Here is a 27,005-nt window from a genome sequence, read left to right as displayed (position 1 = left end):
GTGCACACCCAGGCCTCAGGCCCTTCCGGCAGCTGCATCACCTCCAACGGAAGACCAGGCCACCAAGGAGCCCTGAACGTGATCCTCGGAGGCCACGCGTTGGAGGAAGCGTGTCCTCCCACACCTCAGGTCACCTATGGACAGGGCCAGCCTCTCTTCTACCATCAGGGTAGGATGTGTCCCTGGGGCAATGACCAGCACCCTCGCCCCCCCTCCAGCCCCAGCACGCCCTGCAGCAGGGGAGGGAAACCCGGCTACTGACCAGGTGCCTCCAAGGTGCTTAGGCGAGGGGGGTGCGATTTGTGCCTATCATCTCATTTAACCCACAACAACGTAACCCTTGGAATTAGGCATTTTTCTCCCTATTTAACAGCTGAGGAACTTGAGGTTCAAGAAGGTTAAACCATTTGCCTTCATTGGTCCTGCAGATCATAAGTGGCCACATCCACCCCGAGTTTGGCCAACACATTTATACTCGCATGTGGCTGCAACAGGCCGGGGTGGTCTCAAAACTGTCCCTTAATGGCTTGCAGTGTCAGGGTCACCATGACTGGGTCTCTGTTCCAATGTGGAATGCATACATGCATACATGCGCGCGCACACACACACACACACACACACACACACACACACACGACAGGGTGCAGGAGTAATAGGGCTGTGTGCGTCTGCTCTGAGTTTCCTAACTCGGAGCCCTGGAGTCCTCAGCTCGGCTTGAATTCCTTCTGAGCTGAGAGCTGGCCAGGCCTCAGAAAGCCAGGGCCGTCCATCACTCAAGTCTCAGGTTTGCTCCTCAGAGAGCCGGAGCTGACCACAACTGCCTTGGCACCATTCCACTGTGAGGGAGTCACAAAACTGGCATTTAAGTCCGGAGCGGAAAAAACACCCCAAGCTTGTTCGTTTTTTTCTGACAGGTGCTGGAGCCCATGAAAGGTCAGATTCCAGCGCGCAGTCACATCCTGGCTTAGCCGGCTCCAGGCACACAAAGGCCCGTCTGTCTCACCCGCGAGCGGGGAGCGGGGACCCAGGCCAAGGGCTTACCATGGCCGCCTGATGGCCCGCGCCTGCTGATCCGGCCCTTCATGGCCGTGGGCCTAAATGAAGCATTGGGAAGCCCGGCTGCCAAGGACGTGTGAAGCAGGCGAAATGAAGAAGAATGCAGGCTTTTTTCTGATTTGTAATTGCAGGAGATATTAACCCCCCCCCCCCACCCCCGGCAGCCCATGAATCCATAGCCCATGTCCAGTCGGCTGTGGCTCATTTGTAAAGGCGCTGGGACGCTGCTATTTCAAGTTCAAAGGCTTGCGGGGCTGCAAAACTGAGTGAGAACTATCCCTCCAAACCCAGCAAGGATGTTGGGAAATGAAGGAGTTTGTTCTCTTCCTTGCTGATGCACCAGGGATAGCTTGGAATGGCGGTGTTATTGGAACAGAGGGTGTGTGTTTAAATGCACGTAGCTTCGTGCGTTCAACCGGGAACTTTTGTTTTCGCAGCCTTTATGAAAACATCTCCCCATTCACAATGGCTCCAGGGACCCACAGTCCTGGATTTTAAGTTCCTTGTCAGCAGCGGCAGGCCAAGGTTCTTTAACACGTCTAACTTCTTCAAAAGATGGTCACTTTACCAACCCTCCAGGCTTCTCTCGCCATGGGATTCCTTCCCCACCTTCCCCATCACGTTACACCAAATTGTGATGCTGAGTGGGAGCCAAAAGTCAGAGCGGCTCCTGCACCCCACCCGTGTAAAGAAACCTGGGAGATCTTGATCTTACAAGAACTTCGTTTGAACGCTCCTGTCCAATAACAGGTTCAGAGTACCAATACAATTCTTTCAACCAAGAAAAAAGCGAATAAAGCTACTTGTGGAATAAAAACCAGTTGCTTCGGGATAATGTTTCCCTCCTGGTTGAGAGGAACTCATCCTAACAAGGAACCTCCTCAGTAAGAAAAAAGCGGAAGGCTAGAAAGTGGGGCCTTGCTTCTTGTCCTAGCTGCGCCACAGAGTTACTCTGGGTCAAAATGTGTTCGTCCTCAGACCCCGGAGGAGCCCCAGGGGGTGAACAGCAAGACGCTGACTCCAAATCTCTTCCTTTGTCCAACCCTCTTCCCCATGTGTCCTAAATATGTCCCCCCTCCCTAAAAGTCCTGTCCCTGCCACACTCAGCTGGTGAGGTTCCATCCCATACACTCAACCAGCAGTTTGACTCAAAGAACGTTTGCTAGTAGCCTCGGTGAAAAGCCCAGGTGTCCTTGCGGCCAATCCCGCAGCTGCTCTGTAACTGAGTCTCCCCACTGGGGAACAGAAATACTTACAACCCTAATAAGCTTATTGATGGTCACACCTACGATGCGCACACGCTGTGCTAAGCTCTTTTCTGACGTGGTCATATGATTTCCCCGCTACTCTGTGAAGTAGGTATGATTCATCCCATTTTGTAGATAAAGAGCCTGTGGTTCAGAGAGGCCCACTGATGTGGTGGAACCAGCATACAAACCCACATAAAGCTGACCCAAAAAATTGTTCTCCTAGCTACCATGCTGCAATGCTTCTCATTCTAACTATAGCTATTAGGAATAAATAATCCCTAACAATCTTTTTAGGGAATAGTAGAAAATACTTCAGTCAAAATAATTATCAATTATTAGGCTCTCTGTACATGCCGGGCACAGCTAGGAGCTTTGTGTAAATCTCTATGACATTCCTGCAGGGTAGCTGACGTGTCCCCCATTTATGTCAATGGCTTGTTAGACATGAGAGACAAAGCAAAACCCTGAGCTTGATCCTAGAGTAAGAGGACCTTGGCGGTGTAGCTGGACTACATACAGTATAAACCTGGCAGCATTCAAACGACTTTCTGCTCCATCGCTCTTATTCATTATTATCAGAAATAATAACTGGCATTTATTGAGATGGAACACCGCATGCTTTAGGGTTCCCTTTCCTGGTGGGTTTGTGGTCCCGCTTTGGGGATGTCAGTGTTCCAAAAATGTGACTCCTGTGATTTCCCAGACTGCCTGGGGCTCCACGCATATGTGTGTGCGTGTGTAGGTGCCTGTGTGTTTGCACACACCCGCTATGTGTGTCTGTCACACTGCAGGGAGCTTTCCCTCATTTAAACAGCCAATTAAAACCCACTTTGGCACTTAACGCATGTCACTGCTTCTCGGCACTCAGCTGCCTTCCCAGCAGGACTTTAATTTGATAAAGAGCTTCTAATAATGACTAACAGAGACCCAGTAAGTTAATTAAACCTTGTCCTTTATTTTGCTTTCAAGGTGTGCCCTCCTAGTAAAAGGCCCAGGGTTTGTGCTTGCAGACGACTTTAGACAATGTTCCATGCTTCAATGAGAAAAGTATGTCTGTCATGTCCTGGCAAGTTACACTTAAAGTCTCAATTTCAGCATCATGTCAGGCTTTCACGGAGGCCAGAAGCAGATGGAAAAAACCTCTGCACCCAATTGTATGGAAGCCAGAGTTAGCAATGGAAGATGCGTTTCCTCTGAGAGTATAATGCTGAAAGACGACCTGGCTGTCATATCGAACTCCATTTATCCCATTTCTTTAAAGTAATCTGAGAGTCCAGATGGGCTGTATAAACAGAAGAGGAGGTTCCTGGGAGTTCACCAGCTTAATGAAGCCCGTATGTTTGACTCATGTAATAAGTATTTAATCATGCTGATGAAATTCATTTAAACCTCAGCCACACACGCTGTTGCCGAAGCCCTGATAATGCCCTACATCACTCGTGTTAGCGGTCCTGGAGCGAGATAGGTGAGACAGAACGTTGGTGACAATTCACATGGTAAATGGGCTTTGGAGGGTAGTGCAGAGGAGAGATAATGAACCATGAGAAGCTGACATGGAGCTCCACTGCCTCTGAGTCCTCAAAGCTCTGCTCTGCTTTTGCCCCGGTGAGGTGCTAAAGGCTGAGGAATAAGTTGTGTCCTCTCTGCTGAATTTCTGAGTGGTCAGTGCAGAGAACACACATCAGTTAGGAAGCTTTCTGCTGCTAGTAACAGAAACCCCAGCCCAAAGAAATTCAACAACCTGGAATTTTTTGGAATGCATAGAACTAGAAGTCCTGCTGCACAATGCTGTCCGACCTGGTTCATTCAGCAGCTTGAGCACATCACCAAGGACCCGAGCCCTTTCCCTGCCTCTGTTCTGCAATCCATGATGTGTCCGTTGTCCTCAGGCCAGCTGCCTTCAGACCACATGATGCCTGTCAGCACTGCACTGCAGTGGAATACAAATTATTGCAGTGGAATAAGGGAAGCGGTCCCTTCCTTTATTGATAAAGAAAACTTTCCTTAAAGCACCCGATCCCATCCCGGAATCTTTTCTGCCCACAAGCCAACTACCACAGAGGGATGGAGTCACCATGATTGGTCCCTGAGTGGCAACAGGGCAGCGTATGCCAGCTTGAGAGAGCAGATGGCACACGTCTCTTCCCACACCACCCATTTGGTGGCCTCCCGTTGGTAGCCTGAGATTGGTGGTGGTGGGCATGTTTACACTACAGGAATTGGCAGACACTACACACAGGGCTTTTTTTCCTTAAAGAGTCATCCTGAAGATAAACATCTAGCCAAAGGGATAAACATTGCTGCAGAAGGGTCCCCTTCCTTAAGGCTGAATGAGTGCCAGAACAAAACCGGGATTCTTCTAGCTAGAAAGGAAAGTAGGGAGGTGGACACAGAATAAGAGTCAACACCATCTGTGTGAGGAGGGCTCAGCCCCTCACTCATTCTCTTTGGAAAACACAGCACCGGGGGTCTGAGTAAGACTAAAACAACTCATAAATAGGAGACCCATTAAGTGACTTTAAAAATATCCTGAAAGAACCTGCCCAGGTAGGAAGCACCTGTTTTGTCACTTGGCCTCATTTTCCTGCCCAAATTGAAAAGCTTCTCTAGGAAAGCTCTTGGTTTCCTTTTAACTAAAATGGTTCCCCACACTGAATGTATTTCACAATCACCTAGAAGAATCTGCTAAAGCTGCAGGTTCCTGGGCCGTTTCCCTGGTAATCCGGTTCAGCGGGTCGGGTGCGGGGACCAGGAAGCTGCACCTTTACCAGCATTCTCCCCCACCCTTCAGTGATTCCAACACAAGTTATCTGAAAAAGCATTTCCACGGGAAAAAAATCTTCCCCTCTATGATCTCACACCGCCCATAAGCCGAGAATGGTTTTTAGAGTCTCAAATGATTTTTAAAAATTAACAGAAGAATACTGTTCTGTGATGTTAAAATAAAGTGAAATTCAGATTTCAGTGTCCACAATAAATGTTTATTGGAACACAGCCACACATTTATTTCTGGGTTGCCTGTGACTGCTGTCACCCTATAATGGCAGAGCTGAGCAGGAATGACAGAGATGATATGGCCCACAAAGCCTAAAATACCTAGCATCTTACCCTTTACAGAAAAGTTTGCCAACCTGGTCTAATATGTTTCACTCAATGAAGAACCAGTGGAACGGGAAAGACTTCATCAGTTCCCTAGCAGAAGGGTTCCCAGCTGCTTAAGTATGAGCTCCTGCACGTGACACAGCTTGCGGCCTGGGAGCCTGCAGTCCCACTTCCTCTGGCTTGAGCGCAGCTTACAATGGCCAGGTGTCTTTCTCTTTGGCTCTTAAAGAGCCCTAGATTGTAGGGAAAGCAGGTAGCAGTGTCTTTGTTAGTAACATGCTCCACTCCATATGAAACCAGGAACCACCATGGCATTAACCATAGGGCATCTCCTCTATAAACACCAGTGTGCTTGCCTGTGGTCGGGTGAGTAGGGAGTGGATTCAAAATATACTATGATTGGTCTCTGTTCTCCAGGAGCTCTCACTTTTGCTGGGAAGAAAATACAGAGAACCTCCAGTCAGGGCAGAAACAGCAGTGGTTCCATTTCAAGCTATAGGGCTTTTCCGGAGCAAAATCAGAAATGTGTTCACCCATTAGCCATTCCAGGTCAGGGCTCTATGAGGTCAGTGTTGTCCGTGGGATAGAGGCTCACAGAGGAGAGCTTCCAGGACTGCAGGCCTTGACGAGGGACTTTAGAAAGTTCCATTCCAAGAGAATGTCTCTCATGAGTAGGACACAGAATGTGAGCTCAAGGGAGAAGGGAATTCAGAAGAGGGGGTGAATGCAGATCAAGGAAGAAGGCACAGAGAAGGTGATACCTGAGAAGGTCTTGAAGGGAAGACATAACAGCATCAGGCAAAATATGAAGATGCAGGAACGCACAGGAGGGTGAAAAGAATGACGCATCTCCCGGTGGGTCGCCCTAGGGTGGTTAGGCTGAGAGGCAGGTCTTGTCGTAGTCGGCCCTGAATGCCAGAGTCAGAAATTGGCACTTAATTCCATAGAAAAGGAGGAACAGTCTTTTTCAATGTAAATTTTGTGCTAATGTATAACATATACAAAACGGAACACAAATCACAGGTGAGCACATCCAGATAACCAGCCCTTCTGTTCCCCAGAACGCCCCAACACGTGCAGCATCCCCTCACCCTGTACATAACTAATAACAATGATTATTGTGATTTACATCATATAGAAAGGTATGATTTGCAAGCCATATTTACATGCATTGTCTCCAAAATCATGTATTGGGTATTATTGTCCTTGTTTTACAAAGACATAAAGCAATAAGATCACAGGAGTATCATGTAGAAGAATTTGCACTCTATCTACCCTTTGTATCCTCACCCTCTTCACGGTGCAGTCACTAAAATGATGTTGTAGATATGTATTTATTCATAAAGGAAAATGGTCCAAATGTATTATGAAGTTTAATAAAATAGTCTTCCCCAAAGGGGAGGGGTAGTGGGATAAATTAGGAGTATGGGATTAACAGATACACACTACTCTATATAAAATAGATAAACAACAAGGATTTACTGTGTTGCACAGGGAACTCTATTCAATATCTTGTAATAATAGTGGAAAAGAACAAAGAAAAGAAAAAAAAATAACCAAATCACTTTGCAGTACACTTGCAACACTGTGAATCAACAATACTTCAATTTTTTAAAAAATAGCCTACAGAAGAGCCAGAAGTCACTTATGGGAAAATATCATGGGGCAGTAGAATATTCTAGAGTCAGATCATCTGTGCTCAAACCCCACCTCCGACATCTCCTGGCTAGGTGACTGCTATGAACTGAATATTTGTGTCCCAGATATTGTGTCTCAGATTCAGATGTTGAAGTCCTAATCCCCAGTGCAATGCTATTTCAAGGTGGGGCCTTTGGCAAGTAATTAGGATGAGATGAGGTCATGAGGGTGGGGACCTCATGATGAGATTAATGCCTTTACAAAGAGAGAAAGAGACAAGAGACGTTCCTCTCGCTGTCTGTCTCTCTCTCTCTGTCTCTCTCTCTCTCCCCTATATGAGGATATACTGAGAAGACAGTCATCTGCAAACCAGAAAGCAGCCTCTCATCAGACACCAGATCTACCAGCACCTTAATCTTGGACTTAGGCTCCAGAATTGTAAGAAATAAATGTTTATTGCTTCAGCCATTCAGTTTATGGTATTTTGTTATAGCAACTCAAGCAAACTAACAAAATGACCTTAGGCAAATCATGTAAATTCTGGAAGCCTCACCTTTTCCACCTGCAAAACAAGCATAATAAGAATATATACTTCATGTGGCTATCATGAGGACTAAATGAGAAAACCTATGTGCAGTAGGCAGAATAATGGTGCCCCAAAGATGTGCATGTCCTTGTGATTCTACTCTCAAGGCTTCATCCCAGCCAGGTGAGTGCAGGTGGGGCTGAGAGGTATGTTCTGAGCCCCCTGGAGCAGAGGACACCACAGCAGCTGGTGGCTGCCTTAGAATCATCCTAGGAGTCAGAGGGATAGGTGGTATTTCTGCTTTGTCCCAGCCTATATTTTGGGAAATTTAATTGCTCTATCTGAACATCCTGGATTTAACTATTGTTTGGAATTTTGGCTAATTTACCTAGTGCTCCGTAAATATATGAATTCCCAATAACTCTCATGGACGAAGGCAATGTAATTTCTTTATTTAGCCTATGAGCCTTGGAGTCGTGTAGAATTCTTGGCTCTCCCAATTACTGGTTGTGTGATCTGGGATAATTATTTAACTTCTCAGGAAGCTCAGTTTCTTCATCTGTGAAAGTTAGAAAACAAGGCATTCCTGACAGGTTGTTGAGAGGATTCAATGAGATGGCGTAAAGCACTTAGCACAGTACCTGAGAGAGAATAAGCACTCCAGAGTGGTAGCACACATTACTAATCACCCACAGTACGCCCTCATCCTAAGAGCAGGGACTCCTGAATCAAGCACTATGGACACCTTCCCCACACTCCCTGAGGCCCCCAAACATCCCAGAGTCTCCAGCCCACACTTTTGTTTGGCTCTGCTGATGAAAGAGGTACAAGGAGGCCACCAGAGACCAGAGGGCTGGCAGCCACACTCAGCGGCCTGGTGACCTTGGAGAAGCAGCCCTGGCCTCCCTGAGGCCTGACATGTCCTGCGGCTGACTGCTGCATTTGGAGCTGAAACCCAGCTGGCCTGGCATATGTCAGTTCTCCTGAGCAGAATGCAGAGGGGATGCTGTGGGGTGAGCATGGGAGTCTTGGTGCTGGATTGTCTTCCCTTTCTTCCACTTGCCAGTGCACAGCAGAGGGAAAAGGGCCTGACCTCACTGGGTGGTTGCTCTTGCTTTTTGATTGTGATTTCCTGTAGATGCCAGCCTCTACTTGGTAAATGCCCAGAAGTCCTCTGCAGGTTTAACAGAGTGATAATTATCTGCCAAGGAACTACGGCTTTCAAAGCTGGTGACACTGTGAGGTACTGCCCAACCTCCCTCCACTCTGTCTTGACCGTGCTTCTGCCACCTTCCAGACCCCAAGGATGCCACTGCCTTGATGTAGCACAAGGGCAATGCAGGGGCCGCTGAGAACAACAGAGAGTTGGATGCCATTTTCCTGTTCCCCCCCTTGACCTCTTGCAGCAAAGGGATGATTTGGAAAAAGCTCAACACCCATTCACTGTACAGCACAAACAGCAAATTCAGGGCACTGGCAGCATGGTGACAGCAGCTGCTATGACTGTTGTACTCTTCTGGAAGGAAACTCCGACCCCCTGAGTTTTCATGCCAAGAAATCAAGCAAAAATTTATGGATTCTTATAGACGGAGGGAGAGAAAGAGGGAAAGAAGGAGAGAAAGAAAAAACCCGACCTCATAGTCTTGAGCGAGGCCTGCTACAGGTGGGAAGTAGAAGCTGGCAACCAACAAAGCCATAGCAAGAGCACGATAGCTGGTGCGGTGGCCCAAGGACCACACAAAGAGCTGAGAGTGCCAGCAAAATGGATGCAGCGGCCGACCAACAGCCATCATCCCCTGACAGCAGGTGCAGAGGGGAGATGGACGAATGGAGCCTCTCTGTCTTTGTCGTCACACACAGAGGGCCCACCGTGTGTTTGTCCTGGGAGGAGGGGCCAGAAAGAGGAGAGGGAAAAAAAAATGACGGGCCTACTCAGGATCTATAAATCACTGGAAGGGAGAGACCGTGCCTGGGGAAGCTGGAGACTCTACTTGGCGCTGCGCTGATGGTGAGCCTGGATGTTGTAAATCACCAGGGCTCTGCCAACAGCAGCCCCTCCCCCCAGCCTGGTGCAAAGGCGGTGGTCGTTTTGCTGCCGCTGGAGCAGGTGTCTGCCAGCCCGTGGGATGCGGCCCTTGGGTGTGATGGGCAGAGAGCAGAGTGGAGAGCTGGCCCTGGCACCTTGGCCCAGGGGCCTGGCAGAGCTGGAATGTCCTTGGCCAGCTCTTTGTAAGCAGTCAGAGGCCATCAGGAGATGAGTCTCATGGTCAGATGACTTGGGCTTGCTGGAGTATTTTTCCCAGGTTTCGGAATCATCTGAGGTCACTTGAGTGTCCTTGCTGTCCTTGTTGGGCCCCTTGGGTAGCTCTCTGAGTTCTAATTGTTCAGCTTGTGCTGAATTTGTTTAGCTTGGATGGGCTTGCCCAAGAGGTAGGTGTGTCAAAGTAGACTTTTAATAGTTTACCTTGCCCCGTGCATCAAGGAAGGGCTATACACAAAAAGGGACAGGTTGCCAACAGCCGTTGTGCCCCTCCCTACCGTACCAGGTGGGCTACGTGTATCCCTGCTCATACACCTGCACTGGCCCTGCCATCTGGCAAACAATAATGCTACAAGGCCCTACTCATATGTCCTGTCTCTGCGAAGCCTTCCGTGACATCTCCCCCCACCTCACACCACCACATACTAGAGAGCCAACAAGAATTCTTTACTCCTTCAGTTGCTTAATGAAAAGAGTCTTGAGCCCCTACTATGTGCCAGATGGTGTCCACGCAAGAGAAAAAAAACAGATGCAGCTTCTGCTGGAGCTTCCTCTGTTGTGGATTCGAGAGATCATGAGATATAAATAAATAAAATGGTCACACCTGGCAAGGGCTTTAAAGGAAATGAACAAGAAGCAAATAAGGATTAAAGTGGAGACGTTACCAGAGGCAGGGAGATGGAAGATGGCCCTTTGAGGGATGATATTCAGGGGAAGCTGGAAAATGCAAAGGGCCCAGCAGGGGCAATGTGTGCAGAGAAGACAGGTGAGCAAGAGGGACAGAGGCCCCTGCGATCGGAGAGCCCGCTGAGGTCACACAGCGCCTGGAGACATGGGAAGGAGGCGGGCCGTCCTTGCGCAAGGTCCTTGGATCGTGGGGTATTTCACCTTCTTTTGGCAGGTGTTCTTCTTCACCGTGAGCACTGGTTTATTTCCCTGTCTTCCAAGCTGAGTGTGCGCCCTTCAAGGGCAGGGTTGTGTCTTGTTCACGACTGCATCTTTGGCAATAGTGCACTCAAGGCGTCATGGATGGGTGAGATGGGCAGCCGGGCCCTGCCCGTGTGACAGATTTCCTACCTGTTTGCCCTTTACCCCTCCCTCCCCTTCCAAGGGTGAGGAAGAAGCCTCTGTCAGAAGAAGTGGATACAGAGCCAAGTGGCCGGCGTCACCGACGTGGCCTTCGTCCTGAGATGACCTTGGTACCTAAGACACAAAGTCCACAGGCCTGGAACTCCTGCAGGCTCTGAGAGCCTTTCCAGCTGCGGGCGGTGCCAAGGGTTCTCGGCAAGACTGAGCACCTTTCATGGACTCATCCATGTCTTGAGTGTATGCCTGAACCTCGTGATCAGTTCCTGCCCATTGTTCTGGAATGGTTCTGTACAATATCTGGTGAAAACAATTCCAGTGCTGTGTGCTCATCAACACAGTTCCATCTGCAGCAACAAGCGTCGATCATAGGGACATTTTCCCACTTCAGTTCAACACATGCTTCCACGCCAGGCCCAGGGATGCCAAGAAGAACAATATAGCCCCTGCCTTCAGAGAGCTTACCGGCTAGTTAGGAAAAAAAAAAAAAGACTTGTAAACAAGTAAATGCTAGAACATGTGTTAACTGCTATGATGTGGGCACCAGCTCAGTTTACATATAAGGGGATTAGTTTTATCTGGGGAGGAAAGGGAGAGGAGGAGGCATTGGAAACATTTCCATTTGGGAGAAAGCAAGTGCACGTTGACCAGGCAGACAAGAAAGGGCGCTTCGGTCGAGGTAGCGGTATGAGCAAGGAGGCAGAGCAGTCAGAGGGTATACTGCATCCACTGTGAGTGAATCTGGTGAGGCTCAGAAGTTGGAGGCTGGGGGAGAGTGGAGGTGGGCAGGATAGGGTTAGAGGGAGATTTGTGTGCTGGACTGAAGAGCTTGGACTTGATCCTGCTGGCACAGGGAGGCCCTGAAGAGCTTTAAGTAGGACAGAAGGTGGAGAGGTCATATTTACCCTGGGGAAAAACTGCTGGGGCGGCAGTGTGAAGACAGGAGGGGAGGAGAGCAAGTCAGGAGGCCCGGCAATCAGTCCAGGCACAAGTGAGAGCTGTCACTGGGTTGTAGCCAAGGGCTAAGAGAGAAGGAAGATTCTGGAGCAGCTGGAATCGCTAGAACCAAATGCTGCTTCAGATTCGGGGAAGGAGTTCCCTCTCAGGGTTCCCCTGGGGGTGGAGGATGGCATGAAGGCAGAATGCAGGGGGAGGGGTCGATCTGGCCAGAAATTCATCCTGTTTTGGACAGCTTGAGTTTGACTTAGACTTGAGCAGCTGGGGTTCGCGCCCTCTGCGCCACACTTTGGGGGCCCCATTCTCGCTCTTCCTGGGTCACACCACTTTCCATGAAGCAATGAGAACTCTGTGGGACCAAGGGGCCATGCCCACATAGATCCAGCGACACCCCCTTCTAGCCTTGCTCCAGGTAACTGGAACCTGGAAATTCCATGCCCAAATGGCCCCAGCCTGTGGCTTCTTCCCAGGTCTGCCCTCCCAAGGGTGGCTGATGTACACATTCCTGGCCCCAGGAAGTGGCCAAGTGGTGTTTTTTTTGGTGGGGCGTAGAGATGGAGCTTGGTCATGTGGCCTGGGTTGTCTACACACATGGTGCGTGCAAGGTCCCTCACCGTGTGGGACAGAGGAGGGTTTGGAAGAGAGGGGCTCTCCATTTGTTCCCGACAGATATCAGGGACGGACCTGGAGGTAACCTGTGGGGTTGTTTTCTTACTGTTCTGAAATATCCTTTCTGCACCTATTCCATTATCTACAACCCCACCTCAGAGCACAGAACAGTGAGGAAGGGAAGCTGAGTGCCTGCATCTCCTGTGCCTCCAGAAAGACAAAGACACACTTAGATGCCCCACAGGAAGCAGAAAAGGCAAAGGGAGCATCCACTTCTCTTTCCATCCTGTGGTCCTAACCCAGGCTCCTCTGCAGAGTCTTTCTTTTCTCTCTTTCATGAAAACCAGAAGGTCTCTCCCGTCCCTCTGCTCCGATTACAATGCAATGCCGTCTCCTGGGGAGTAGCCATCTGGATCACCTTCTGTGTCTGGCCATCTCATCCACTCATCATCTTTTTAACAACCTCATAGGAAAACACATCCTTTCACATTTGCCTCTTAATTTCTCCTTCCTCTAGCAATTCCTTCTCTCTCCCTTTCACTCTCTGAAACCTTATTATTGTTATTGTATACAACACTGGGCTATAGGTTGCCTAAAAAACATGTCCTGTGAAGTAAACACACAGGGCTCGAACTCTGAATGATCCAGAGCTGCTCCAGCTGTGCAATTCACCCTTCCAGCTGTTTACTCGTGCACAGCCCAGCAGCCTCACCTTGTGGGTCCCGGCTTCAAAGCTACTCTGTTACCGGTCAGGAGCTCCGTGGGCACAGTTCACCTTAGGTCACCGGGAAGAACCGGAGCAGCCTGGCTCGATGGCCCAGCCCAGGCCCCTGGCAAGGCAAGCAGAGCAGGGCTGCAGCCTGAGGGTGGCGCAGAGGGTGACTCCAGGCCATTGGGAGCTGCTTGACATCCGTGTCCCCGGGGTGTTTCATAAGCCCCGACAGCTCCTCCCCATTGTTTCAGGGGAAGCGGGGGCTGCTGCCACTTTACCACCCTATCACCTTCCCTGGAAAGTAACTCCCTCCCCGCCTGGAATCTTGTCCAGAAGAAGGTGGGGAGATGACTGCACGTATCAAACAAGGTCAGGTCTGGCCTACAAGAAAACAGTGCATGGTCTGCACTTCACAAGAGCCCTTTGCAGCTCCTTTTAATTAGTTTACACCGTGTTCCCCTCAGGTGGGGAGAGCCCAGATCACTCTGTCAACAGCTCTATCTATAGCGGGCCTGGGGCAGGCCCAGCCTTCACCCCGGCCCCTCTGCCCGCTCAGCGCTCCTGACCCTGGGGCTCAGCTGTGAGAATCAATCATCTCCTTCCAGAACTCATCATTCAGCAGCTGCAGGGCCTCAGCTATTTTTATCGCCCCAGGAAGCCGGTGGCCAAGGACGTGCTGGGCTACCTTTGCGGAAGGTGTTGCTGCAGAAATGAGCTGCGGGTTGTCAGGGCAGCTGAGCCTCTGCCTCAAGGTTAAATCCAAAGTGCCTGACCTGGAACAGGAGAGCACTTGACCTTCCTCCACTCTGCAACAGCGAAGGCTTATGCTGGGGAAGCAGATATTCCAAGGAGGGGACGAGTCCAGGGATGCTATGGAAGGACTTGGGGTGGGAGGGGGAGGAAAACACGGTGGACACGTGCGTGCCTGAGCCTGGGCTTCGCCTACCCAAACAGGGGCATCAGAAATCATACCATCTCAGGCAGCTGGCCTCCATCACCTGCACGGTCCTAGCCGACAACCCAACACTTATGGGGTGTCTTCTAGGTGCCGGGCCCTGGACCGGGGCTGGCAGTTTAGGGTCTGCCCTGGGGTTGTCCAGAGTCTAGAGAGGCCAAATGAAACAGAGCATCATGAAACCCAGTCCACCCATCACCCCATTCGTTTGCCAGCCTGAGTTTATAGCTATCTTCCCACTTGGTTCCCAGGGGAGGAACCTGTATGGTGTAAGAGCAGGTGACGCAAAGCATTTTCTATTTGTAAAGGTTCATCCGATACCCTAAACAAGCTCCTTCAGCACAGTCCTCTGAGCTAAGTCAGTATTTTTAGTCTGTTTAAAAATAGTCTGGATGGCCACTGTCTCGGCTGCCTGTGCACACGTGTGCTTTGCTAAGTGGGGAAAGCACAACTTATCAATGTCCTAACAGCGAAGGGTGGAAGAAGTCCTGGATTCTCTGGACCTCTTGCATCTCTGGAAAGGAAAGAAAGGGGTCTGGAAAGGAAAGATGAGCTCAGAGGCTCTGCTTGTTTGCACCCCTGTGACCTTTAGGGGAGAGAAAGCAGAACCCATGAAACACTCTACTGGAAGGAGGGGCAATGGGGTAGCTGATGCCCTTGATCCTGTTCAAGCTTCCATGAGGGAGAAAGAAATGAGTTTGGTGGGGCCAGATCCAGGTCCCCCCTGAGCTGGGGAGAAGGCTGGTGTGCTCAAGCCTTCCTGGTCTGTTGAGGAATAGCTGGGAGGCATGGCCAAAGGCAGCATATCCAAGGTGGAGTGGGAGATGCCCAGGGAATGTTGCCTCTCCGAGAGCAGGAGGCAGGGGTGAGGGCCTGCTTGGATTACGTGAGACAGTGGGTGTCCATGGCTGGGTGGGGCAGCAGCACGAGAGGCCCTGGGAGGTCTGTGGCCCGCTCCAGGGCCCTGGAGTCCAGCCGGGTCATGAACTCCCTCTGTGCCCCGGGCTCTCTGTGGCCGTGAGTGGCCAGACACTTTACTGCCCTGAAACACTCTCTCCCACAGCCAATGCCAAATTAGCAAGTCATTTAAAGAGTAAGTCACCGGACACTCCCCTTTATAGCTGGGGAGTGTGCAAATTGATCTAACCTTTCTGGAGGACAATTTGGCAATTCGTACTGGACCTTAAAAATATTCACACCACTTGGAGCTCATCATTTCTGCTTTACAGATTTCCCCAAAGCAAAGAATGCCCAACAATAGTGAACTAGCAAAATGAATGCATCTATTTAATGAAGTACTGTGTCATTACATATTTAATGACACGGGAAAGTGCTAAAAATGTAATGGTCAATTTTAAAAGGCAGAATAAAGACCATATATATAGTATGATCTCAAGATGTTTATTATTCTAACAGTTGCTATAAGAAGAAAGGTCCTTGTTTAAGAGAATTCATTCACAAACCACCTGTATTAGAACGGAGGCCGTGCGGGTCTGGTATTGAAAGATGTGAAACAACAGGAAGGTTTGGGCTATGATGGTGAGGGTGGGGAGAAGCGGGCATGGAACCAAAGGAAGAGAAGGGAGCTGGAGGTGTGAGTCCTAGACCCCCAAGAGCATTCCCCATGGGAGCTGCCTGCCGGGCACAAAGATGCCCGGCACTCCATTTGTAGCTGCTACTGGGGCTGTAAGTTAACCCCCAACTCTGCCCCATCTGACCTTTTCAGTAAAGTCCATTTCATCAATAAATGCTTTGTGTGAGTGGACATTTGGGGTGGAAATCCAGAGAAAGACAATATTCATCTAGGTTCATGAAATGCAGAAAAACGTGATTAAAATGGTTGTGGAAATAGATGCTTGGAGATGGAGGTGATCCTGAGGACATGAGACCCCTGGAATTTCCAGAAACACTGGGGAAGACTTTGGACTTCTGCAGTGTATGCAACAGGGTTGAGTCTCTCCCTTAAGGGCTGGCAGACGCTTGCTGATATCTGACTTGCATGTAAATGTAGGTACACATACATATACATAAGACTGAAAGAAGCAGGACCACGACTTCAATAGTGGTTCCTCTTGGGTAGAGGGAGTATGATGATATTTATTTTCCTTTTTATATGGCTTAGAATCTTCCAACTCTGGTATAATAAACATATGTTTTGTAACTTAAAAAGTAAATACAAAGCACTGCCATTCCACATGGTGTGTGGAGTGTTTGTGCTTCTCCACGGGCGCTCTGCCTCTGGGTTGACGAGAAGCATGGTAGACCCTGACCCAGATCCTGCCACGGATGCCCGCTCTTCATGGAACTCGGTGCAGCACTGGCAGCCAGGGCCCTGCCCACTACAATCACACAAAGACCACTTGAAGCCCCCAGACTGGAGCTCTGGGACATGCCCGACGTGTCTCAATCTCGGCTGCAGCTCACATCATTAGGTCTGTGAAAGGGAACCGATTTCCCTGCAAATTGAGGCACAATTACCACTGTTGGAAGGATATAATCAACCATGTCTCCTGGTTTCTCTGCCTTCCTTTGATCTCTGTTTATGTGTATCTTCTAAAAGCTTGCAAGTAAAATATTCCACACCGATTTTTGTCTTTGAATCTTTCTTCTCCTTATAATAGAGCAGAAGCCTAAACTGCGGGATTAGGTCTCTTTTCTCTGTTCTTTTATTGAAGGGAAATTCTGCAGATAGTAAATGGAGATGAAAAGACAACCAACGCATATTTTCCTTGTACCTTTGGGTGGACAAGGCAACTATTTCTGTCTTAGATGATAATGTGTTTATACCATCACACTTAGAACTTTTCTACCATTGCCTGTGTGGGGATGTGGAAATGCTTCACTGCCCAATCGTTAATTCTCAAACCATTTTGAGGAAAAAGAGAGGAAGCTGCGGAAAATTATTTGCAGCACACTTTCTCTGGGTGGCGCCCTCAAACTGTTTTGACTATGCCAGCTTAGGCTTGGTGGAAGTCCCCAAAGCCCACGTCCCTCTGTCCATTCCCTCTTTTTAGAAGAAAAAAAGCAAAAGTCAGTAATGATAAAAAAAAAAAATTAGAGGAATAAACAAGAATTTTTCATTCACTTCATAAAAATATTATAAATATGAACACATGATTCTATACTAAATTATTTTTATTACATATATTACCTATTTCTCATGCCTCTATATTTTATAATAATTTAATACATAAATATTTCACATTGCATTATATTTTATACTATGAAGCAATGCTTTGCTCAGAAGCTTCCTGGTGTTTGATAGTTCTTAGTAGGCTTCAAGTAAATAAGCTTTGGTCACCTACAGTAATAAAAGTTTGTAGAATTGGGCACCACTTGCATGGAAGAAATTGGCATTTTGGATTTCATAATCACCTCCCAGCCCTTCCACTGGCCTTGCTTGGACCATAACTGGAGAGTCGTTTTTCCCTGAGAGGCAGCAATGTAGACATTTTGTGCATAAACCCTTTTTGTTGGGAAATGATGCCTGAGCACAGTGGTGCTCACATTGGTAGAAAACACACACACACTAACCACAAGTTTTCTCTTCATATCCTCTAAGGCGATGATCTCTTTCCAGACCCTCAAGTGCTTTTTCCCAACCAAGGGTCTTGGGGTAGTGGAGAGACCCGAGCACTGAAAAAGAGAGAGCTGTTTTGCCAACTTCTTTCTCCAAAGCCCAAGATGCCACCGCCTCCTCCCCACCCCCGGGGGGAGGGGGGTTCTTCCAGCTAGGATCTAAAGCACTGAATCAGAAGAAAGGCATAGGGAAACAGAGGAGGGGAGTTTAAAACAAGACAAAACCATGTGCACTAAAAGGCCTGAGTACAGGAGAAAAGACAAGATGAAGGAAGGCAACAGGTGCAGGCTCGGAGGCCACCTCCCATCATAACAACAGCCAACATCAGGGAACAATCAGCCTTCGTAATCTTTGAATGATTAGAGTTGATCCAGGGACACACAGAGCACAGCAAATGGAACTATATGAGTGCTTCCTCCCTGAGGGCCTGGCAAACTTCTACTTCCTGTTCTTTTCCTTCTAGAATTCAGTTTGGATGCAGGTTTCGCTTAGATATGATGACATCTCTAAGGAAAAGTTTGGGAGGGCCCCCTAACCCTTGTTGACTATAAAGGAAACCCCAGTGGGAGAGGCATGTCTTTCTTTCATACGTCCCTAAAGTTTGGAGGCTATTTAGGAATAGCAGATTCTATCTTATGTAATTAGAGATTCGTGGCAGCACTAACCTTCTCTCTGTTTTTACAGATGAGGACAGTGAGGCTCAGAGAGGTTGAGAGACGAGTTTAGGGGTGCACAGCTAATACGTGGCAGACGCAGCCCTGGCATTCAGCTCTGATTCAAGAGACTGGACTCACTTCTGCAGGCTGGATGCCCTGAGCTGGGTCATCAAGCACAGTTCTTGGATATCCTCGGGGGCATGAAAAGGAGGGTGGAAGACGCAGATGTGGAGGGGCTGGAGGAAGCAGTGGGATGGGCAGGGCCACGGGACACCATAAGGGAGTGTGTGCAAACAGCAAGTGCATAGCAGGCATCCTCCACAGTCCTCTCCCCGTGCCAAGCGCCAGGGAGGGCACCAAAGAACTGGAAGAGATGGGCCCTGAGCCACATTAGCGAGGCCAGGTAAGTGAGATCAGAGGGCACATAAAGGGCTGAGTAGGGGCGTCTTAGGACTCAGCCCTGGTGGAGGACACGTGTCCTGGTGAGGAAACGCATGAGGATGGGGTTAACACCAGGCACGCTGTGGTCAGTACATTTCACAGACAATACACTGCCATTCACTTTAACAAACAATTTGGACATCCGGTGACCCTCGCATGAAGGCTGGGCACAGATTTCTTTCTTTGAGTGAAAAAAAAAAAAATGACCTGCATGTTGACTTCAGGGGCTGGTCTTCTTTATACTACAAAAGTATAAATATCGAAAAAATTTTAAGATAGAAAATTAAGATAAAGAAACACAATGAAATGCTGGTGCATCTCAACACACGAGGATACAAAGCTTCTCAAGCCAAGATCTCCTGTGTCTCTGTCCCAGGCATCCGGTCAGTCCCCAAAACAGCTCAGTCAGGCTCCATGTACCCCCGCCCCATTCCGCCTTGGCCCCCGCCCCTCGTACATCCCCAGGGTTCTCTTTGCGGCAGGTGATGCTGCCTGTCAGCCTGTTCTCTTTCATGGGGTCCTGACACACATCCTCCAGAGGCCCGTCCCGGCTGCTCAGGAAGCGCCCTGGCAGAGAACATGGTATTTCCAAAGCTGGGTATCACTCTGGCTTTTGCTGTCTTCCACTAGAGCTGAGTATCTCTCTTTGTGAAATTAAAAGACTTGGTGGATTCTCCCCCCACTTCTTATATTCTACGAGGAGTGGGCATTGTCCCTGCGCTCTGGAAACCTCTGTGAACTTGCCCACACACAAATGGAAATGCCTAGATGGAACCAAGGCCGACGGAAAGGGTTTGGCCAAGCCCCAAAGAAAATAAGACAATTCGACCCCAAGGAGGCAGACCGTCCTGCATCCGGGCACACGAAGTAAATGCCGAATGGAAATCCAACTGCTGCAGAGAGTGAGTGCTCAGATGAAGCAAATGTGCTGTGAAATCAGCCCTTGGAAAATCATCTGGAGTTCATCTCAGTGAAATCCAAAAACAATAACTGACTCCCCGGCCGCCCCGGAGGGGGCCTCAGCAGCTCCTCTCGGCAGACGCCCGGAAAGCCTCGGCAGGAGTGAGGCCCGGGGTCTCCGACTCAGCCCTTGTTTATTTACAAACCTGCTTTTCTTTCCCACCTCAGTTCAGCCCTCGGCTTTGCCCCCCGGGGAGCCCAGGGCATCCATCATGCCTTTCACAGGGCAGGCGCAGAGACACACATGAAAGAGAGAGAGAGTTAACTCCACGGCTGCCCTACCAGCCCAGGCAAGAGATCCTGGTGCGTGCCTCCAAAGGGTTCCTGCTCACAGCGGGAGGTGGGCAGCCCTAAGATCTTCCTCTGGGCCACTGCAGCAAAAGTCAGAGGGGAGGAGACTCAGAAGGGAGTCACTGAGATTTCCTAGGAAAGAGAATGACCCCCTGGGTTGGGCTTTGCCTTTCGAGTGCATACTCTAAAAGGTCAGAGAAGTGGCTCTGGTCCCTGGTCCCCGGGGCCTATTTCACGCTTGCAGAGTGGCCTGATCTCATCTACGTTCCCAGAGGCACCAGGAGTCAGTCCGGGGGAGTCTGTGTCCCCACCAGGTCCCCGCCAGCCAGGAGAGCTCTCAGTCTTACGTGCAGCACAATTACTCCATTGCTCCTACACATGAGGCAGAGCTCTGAGGAATTTAGGGATTCGTTGCCTCGTGGTAGGTAGGTTTTCAATATCACCAAAAATAGAGTGGAATGGGGGACTTCCCCAAGGACGGATAGGTCCTGTCCCCAAACCTCGCATCCGCCCAACACCTTCCCAGAGCCTGGAGCCAGCCCCCTCTGGGTCTGTGATCTCACTTGGAAAATTCAGATAGTTGGGCTGAAGCAAAGAAGTTGGAGGCAGTTGTGGGAAGGAACAGGAGAATGTTTGTAAGCTGCTCAGCAGATGAAAGTGACAACGTGTCCAATTTTCCAAGCTGGTTTCCAAGCATTCTGTTAATGGGTCTTCCAGAAGCCCATCTCCTAGGAACCGGAAAGACATCTGGTTCCCAACTTTTTCTGCCCCAACGTACGAGATGATGATATTCATGTGGGCAACCACCCCCTGGACCATCCCCTGCTTGTGCCCAGTTCCCGGCACCTGGCTGTCCTCTGCCCTCCTCTTCCGCCCACGAACGCAAATTGGGATAAAAGTGAGTGTGAGGGTAATCAAGCAGCCACTCCAGGTAAAAGTGCGTGAACACGTCAATCACACACTTGGATGGTTTACTAGAAGGGACAGATGACGGCTGTCCACACGCAGCCTCGGCTGGACCATGACTGGAGGAGAGCTGGGGCCAGGGCCGAGCTTCCTGAGCGTCTGTGCTGGACCCCTGAGTAGCGGGCCTGGCCACACTAATTTCAGGGCCTGTGTGGGCGACTGGCCATCATTCGGGATCAGCACCCCCAGCCTTTCAGAAGCAGTTCCCAGGGGTGGTGGGGCCCCTCGTGTGAGCAGTTTCGCGCTCCACACCCCAGCGCTGTGGGCTGAGAATACCCACGTCTGGCAGAAGCTGGGGTGAAACAAGTACACCCACACTGTCAAGGTGAGCATGCTGACGATCTCCTGGCCCAAAAGAAGGCACGAGACCCGGCTCCTGGGCTACTTAAAGAGAGTAGGTGAGGATGAGGGAGGTGGAAAAGCAATGCCTGTGAGAAGAATGCCCCGCAGTTGGGGTGGAAGGACTCTCTCAGCATCTAGAATCTGCTTTCTTTGTTCCACGTCTGGGGCCTCCAGCAAGCTGGTAACTTCTATCTTTTCCCTTCTGCCTCCAACAGAGAACGCAGCTGAAAGTACCTATTTCAGGGCTGTGAACTGAACCAGCAGCTTGTGACACCATGCGTCACCTGCCTTCACCACCACACCCCACCAGACCCTGTCCTCACACAACGGCCGGAGGTCCTGGGTGTCCTGTCGCTTGGGAGGCAGCTGCCCACACCCATCAGAGGCCGTGGCTGGCCTACAGGCAGGCCCAGAATTCTCTCAGTGGGTACTTAGATGCAGCTGAAACTGGGCTGGATGTTTCACAGAAAGTCTAAACATGGGTCCCTCCCTCTCTTTTAAATATCCCTCAAGTCCTCTGTGCAGAAGTCATGGTATCTGTACACCAAATAAAAACCTACGTGCCTATATACATAAAAAGGAACAAAATTGAGTTATCTGTAGTGAGGTGGATGGACCTAGAGTCTGTCATACAGAGTGAAGTAAGTCAGAAAGAGAAAAAACAAATACCATATGCTAACACATATATATGGAATCTAGAAAAGTGGTACTGATGAACCTAGTAGCAGGGCAAAAATAAAGGCACAGACATAGAGAACGGACTTGAGGACACAGCACGGGAAGGGGAGGCTTGGATGAAGTGAGAGAGTAGCACTGACATATATACACCACCAAAAGTAAAATAGATAGCTAGTGGGAAGCTGCTGCATAGCACAGGGAGATCGGCTCGGTGCTCTGTGATGACCTAGAGGGGCAGGATAGGGAGGGTGGGAGGGAGGCTCAAGAGGGAGGGGATATGGGGATATATGTATACGTATAGCTGATTCACTTTGCTGCACAGCAGAAACTAACGCAGCATTGTAAAGCAATTACACTCCAGTAAAGATGTATTTTAAAAATAAGATGAATAAGAGCTGAGGAGCTAATGTAAAAACAAAACAAGGCAACAACAACAGAAAAACCCCTACGTGCCTCGGACAGGAACAAGGACCTGTAAAGAGGCTTCTCCTTTTCACGGTGTAAGTCCCTGGTGCCCCCAGTTTGAGAGGAGATTCTGAGTGGACAATAGCGACCCAAAGGCTCAGCCTGTCTGCTTTGCAGCATCCGGGTCCCGGCCCTGTCACTCACCGACCTTGGGCCAGGGCCTCATCGCTTTAACCTTGGCCTCACTCTCATTCATCCCATAGACATTCAGCTGTTGTGAATACAACAGACACAGCCCTGCCCTCACAGAGATACTCTTCTGGCAGAGCTAGAAAAGAAACAAATACAGAAACATCGAGTGTCAGCTCCACGACCATAAGGAGTTTTGCCTGCTTTGTCTCCTCAAAGGAGACAGGGCCTTCATTTCTGGGCTCCATGGAGCTATTAGAAGATTATGAACTAATGAGGTCACAGTTTTGACTTTATTATTAATGGTTTTGTTTACCATTAGGGTGCTTGCTACATAACAGGGGCTCAATAGACACGCCGCTAACCGTGCAAGTGTCAGGGCTGCACGTGCCCTGGCCGGAGTTAACGAGTGCTGAGACAAAGAGGGCTGGAGGACTCACCCGCGAAGTGGGGCTGCTGCGGAAGGAATCACCCACACAGGACTGCTCACCACGCAGCAGCACAGGACTGTTACGTGCTGAGTGTTGCTCGCTAGAGCTGCTGTAGCAAAGGGCTACAGACTGGGTGGCTTAAACAACAGAAGATTCTTATTTCACAGTTCTGGAGGCTAGAAGTCTGAGATCACAGTGTCGGCAGGGCTGTGAGGGAGGATCTGTTCCAGGAGTATCTCCTGGGCTTGCGGACAGTCGTCTGCTCCCCGAGCCTCTGCCCATCGTCCTCCCTCTATGCATGTCTCTGGGTCCAAATTTCTTCTTCTTATAAGAACACCAGTCATATTGGACTAGGGCCCACCCAAAGCATTTCGCTTTAACTTGATTACCTTTCCAAAGATCCTATCTCCAAATAAGGTCACACTCCGAGGTGCTGGGGATGAGGACTTCCACATGTGAATTTTGGGGTGGACACAATTCAACCTATACGTACGTGTTTAATAAATATTAGCTGCTATTACTGATGACAGTAACATCAATAACAGGAAAAAGTAGAAACAAAAACCAAAACAAAACCATTAATAATAAAGTCAAAACTGTTGCCTCATTAGTTCACAATCTTCTAACAACTCCACGGAGTCCAGAAATGAAGGCCCTGTCTGTTGGCTTGGCAGGCAAGGACTTCCATGCTAAGCCTTCGTCTTGTTTTCCAGCCTTTGCTCCCGTCTAGGCAAAGTCTCCCAACCTTATCCCAGTCTCTCCCTGGCACCTCTGCTTGGGCTGTGCTCCCCCTGGAAAGCCCTTTGCTCTCTTCTCTGCTTACCCAACTTCAACTCATCCTCAGAAGCCCAGCTTCAGGCTCTGCTCCTTCGGAGGGAGGGTATTTCCTAAGCTGGTTTACCAGTCAGTGTCCTAGCACACTCAAGGGAGCTCTGAAGAATAAAGGAACTATTTTCAGAGGCATGGGGAAGCTAATGGAAACCAAATAGGGACCCAGGGACCAGTGACAGCGGGAAGCCACACCATCCTGCGCCCCATGGGAGCTGCAGCTTTAGAGGAACGAGCCAAACCAGAATCGCACTCAACAAGACAGGGAGGAAGCAGGGGGAGGAAATCCCAGGCCTCGCTTTCCTTCTGCCCCACCACCCATCTCCTGTCTCTGGCTCCACTGGCCCAAGTGGAAGCTGAAGTCTGGGGCCAGGTACTGCAGGCTCTAGCGGTCAGTCCCAAGGCACCCAGTAGGGAAGAGAATGGCTCTGGGGGCGAGTAGGGGGCAGACAGAATAATCAGCACACACGGCAGCCCTGTCTATCATGCCTTCCTCTGAACCCACATGGCATTTTTTTTATCGGGACCACGTATGTGACCTGTAGCCAAACAAAGCCATCCTGGCTGGTGATCTCACTTTCCAAGTGTGCGGCTGGCGCTGTGGCGAGAGGACAAGCCCCAGAGCAGAGTGTGTGTCACATGCTTCCTCTGTGCCCTCCCTGCTGCGCTTCTTCCTCGCCCACCCTCTACCCACAGCGCTGAGTATGGAGCTGGGCTTGTAGTACGTGCTTAGTAAATCAGAGCTGAATACGAGCCGGGGTTTTGGAGATGGAGTGTGGGTGGGATCCACACAGATACATATTGAAAAATCACCGGCTCTGGAAGAACAATTGTCAGGCCCATTTCCTGCTGCAGATGGAGCCAGGAGACACGTGGGGCTTGGCAACCTGACAGCTGGGGAGCAGACAGGGAATTTAGCAGGAGACAGAGAAAATGAGCCCTGCGGGTCTGGCCCAGCCCCATCAAAAGCAGACTCAGGGCAGACTCTCTCTTCCCAGACTCTGGGGCCAAGGTGGGGTGGGAGCTGGCTCTGTTTGCTCAGGTCTGCTGTGAGCCAGAGGCAGGGAGTCAGGGAGGAGGAGGCGTAGATTTGGAAGCTGATGTCTCAGCCTGAGGCCAGGCAGAGCTTGAGGGCATAGAAACTGCCACCTGAAGGGAGAGACTCGATGTGTCAGGTGTGGTCCCTGCCACGCCCCAGCCCCTTACCTGGTTGAAACTGTCCGTCCTCGACCTAGGCTGGTTTGGGGCCAGGGGTAGCCACGAAATGAACCAGCAGCGGACACCTGCCTTGATGGCAAACCTGTCCATAGTCTAGCCACTGATGTGTGTCATGGACATTGTGGCAGGCACCTCCATATCCTTTCCAGCCCAGAGGACCTTCCTGGTCATTTCATTTCCGAGGACTAAGCATAGACTCAATTCTAGCCAATGAAATTCGCAGGGAAGTCTGATGGGAGTCTTGTAGGAAAAGCGACCATTGCGAGGGCAGTCTCTCTCGTTTTTCCGAGCCTCAGTGTGATGCCGTGACTGCTGCTGCCACCTTGCTCCTGCCACAAGGTTAGAGCAACACTGAGGCCACAGGACAGAGAGGTGCAAAAGCTTCAGTCTTTGATGAGACAACTGAGCCCCTAAAACGAGTAGTCTTCACACCTTACTATTCCAATGTCTCCGTTATGTGAGGTAATAAATGTCCTTCAGCTTCAGCGGGGTTTCTGTTACTTGCAGCCAAGAGCACCCTATTTGTTACAACCTGAGAGATGGTCAGCTGTGCCAGGTCGACTGTCTCCCTCCAGGTCCTGAGCAGGGCAGGTAGCCCACCAGTGGTTCAAGGGATGCTTTCATTGTTACACAAACATTTGTTTTCATTGTTTTGTGTTTGTTTTAATACCGACTCATTTAAACATATAAGTAGAATATCAAACCCATGACACAATTTTAAAAATAAATTTCTTTATGTAAAAAATGTGACATTTCAAAGGAGAGCGTTCGGTAAATAACAGTATGCACATCACAAAGTAAAATATAGACGATGGAATGTAACTTTGCAATGTGGGCAAATTGGATCCGAGGCTACTGAGGAGTAGCCAGTAAGGGGTGAGAGGAGAAGAGGACAGAATCACGAAAAGGGAGAGGCCTTCCACTCAACAACTATACATTAAGTCCCTAAAATGGCCAAGCCTGGGCCAAGCACGGAGGGTGCAGCAAAGGACAAAGGCAGTCATTTGCCCTGCTGCCCAGGCGCTCCCAGTGTAGTGAGGACATGGAGGTTGGCTAGCAAAGTTTACAACACATCATTTAATTACAATGCTGGTAAATTCTATAAGGGAGACAAAGGGGTGTTAGGAGTATGTATAACAGAAAGACCTAACTTCATCTGGGGGGACTGGAAAGTCCAGAGAAAAAGTGAGAAAGGGAAACCTCTCTGCAGCTGCCCCCACACTGGCCCAGCTCAGCTCAGCATCCTTAAAATGAACTTTCACTCTAGGGAGCCGTTATGGGCTAAACTGTGTCCCTTCAAAAATTCATATATTGACGTCTTAACCCCCAGGACCTCAGAATGTGACTGTATATGGAGAAAGGGTCTTTAAGGGATAATTAAATTCAAATGAGATCATTAGGGTGGGCTCTAATCCCATATGACTGGTATCCTTCTAAGAAGGAGAAATTTGGGCACAGAGACACGCGTAGAGGGAAGAAGGCAAAGGTGAGGACGCAGGAGAAGACGGCCGTCTACAAATCAAGAAGAGAGGCCTGGAAGAGACGCTTCCCTCGCGGCCCGCAGGAGGAACCACCCCTGCCGACACCTTGACTGTGGACCTCCAGACGCTGAAACTGTGAGACAATGAATTTTTGTTGTTTAAGCCACCCAGTCTTTGTTATGTGAGCCCTTGTAAACGAATACAGAGGCATCAGTGAGTTCTTGTCCTTTACAATTAAAAGAGTCCAACTGACCCTGGGAGGAAGTAGACTCAAGTTTGGGAAGGAAAGTTCCTAGCTGGACCTGGGGACTTCACAGGACAGCCCCCTTTGTGCCTGGTAGGCCTCGTGGTCCTCCTCTATCCCCCCCCCCCCCCACCACTCACTCCC

The 27,005-nt window shown here is 49.7% G+C and overlaps 1 protein-coding gene across 1 annotated transcript in view; it reads right to left on the bottom strand.

Moving 5' to 3' along the window:
• LOC130851967 (ATP synthase F(0) complex subunit C1, mitochondrial-like) overlaps positions 1-25,226 on the bottom strand; it is a 130,804-nt gene extending 105,578 nt beyond the window's left edge. Inside the window, exon 1 of the mRNA XM_057732619.1 lies at positions 25,125-25,226. Coding sequence (XP_057588602.1) covers positions 25,125-25,226 — 102 coding nt within the window. The remainder of the gene's footprint in view (positions 1-25,124) is intronic.
• Between the last annotated feature and the right edge of the window lie 1,779 nt (positions 25,227-27,005).

Source organism: Hippopotamus amphibius, chromosome 4 (assembly GCF_030028045.1).
Source record: "Hippopotamus amphibius kiboko isolate mHipAmp2 chromosome 4, mHipAmp2.hap2, whole genome shotgun sequence".
NCBI classification, from domain to species: Eukaryota; Metazoa; Chordata; class Mammalia; order Artiodactyla; family Hippopotamidae; genus Hippopotamus; species Hippopotamus amphibius.
This window is presented reverse-complemented; position numbering and strand designations above follow the sequence as displayed.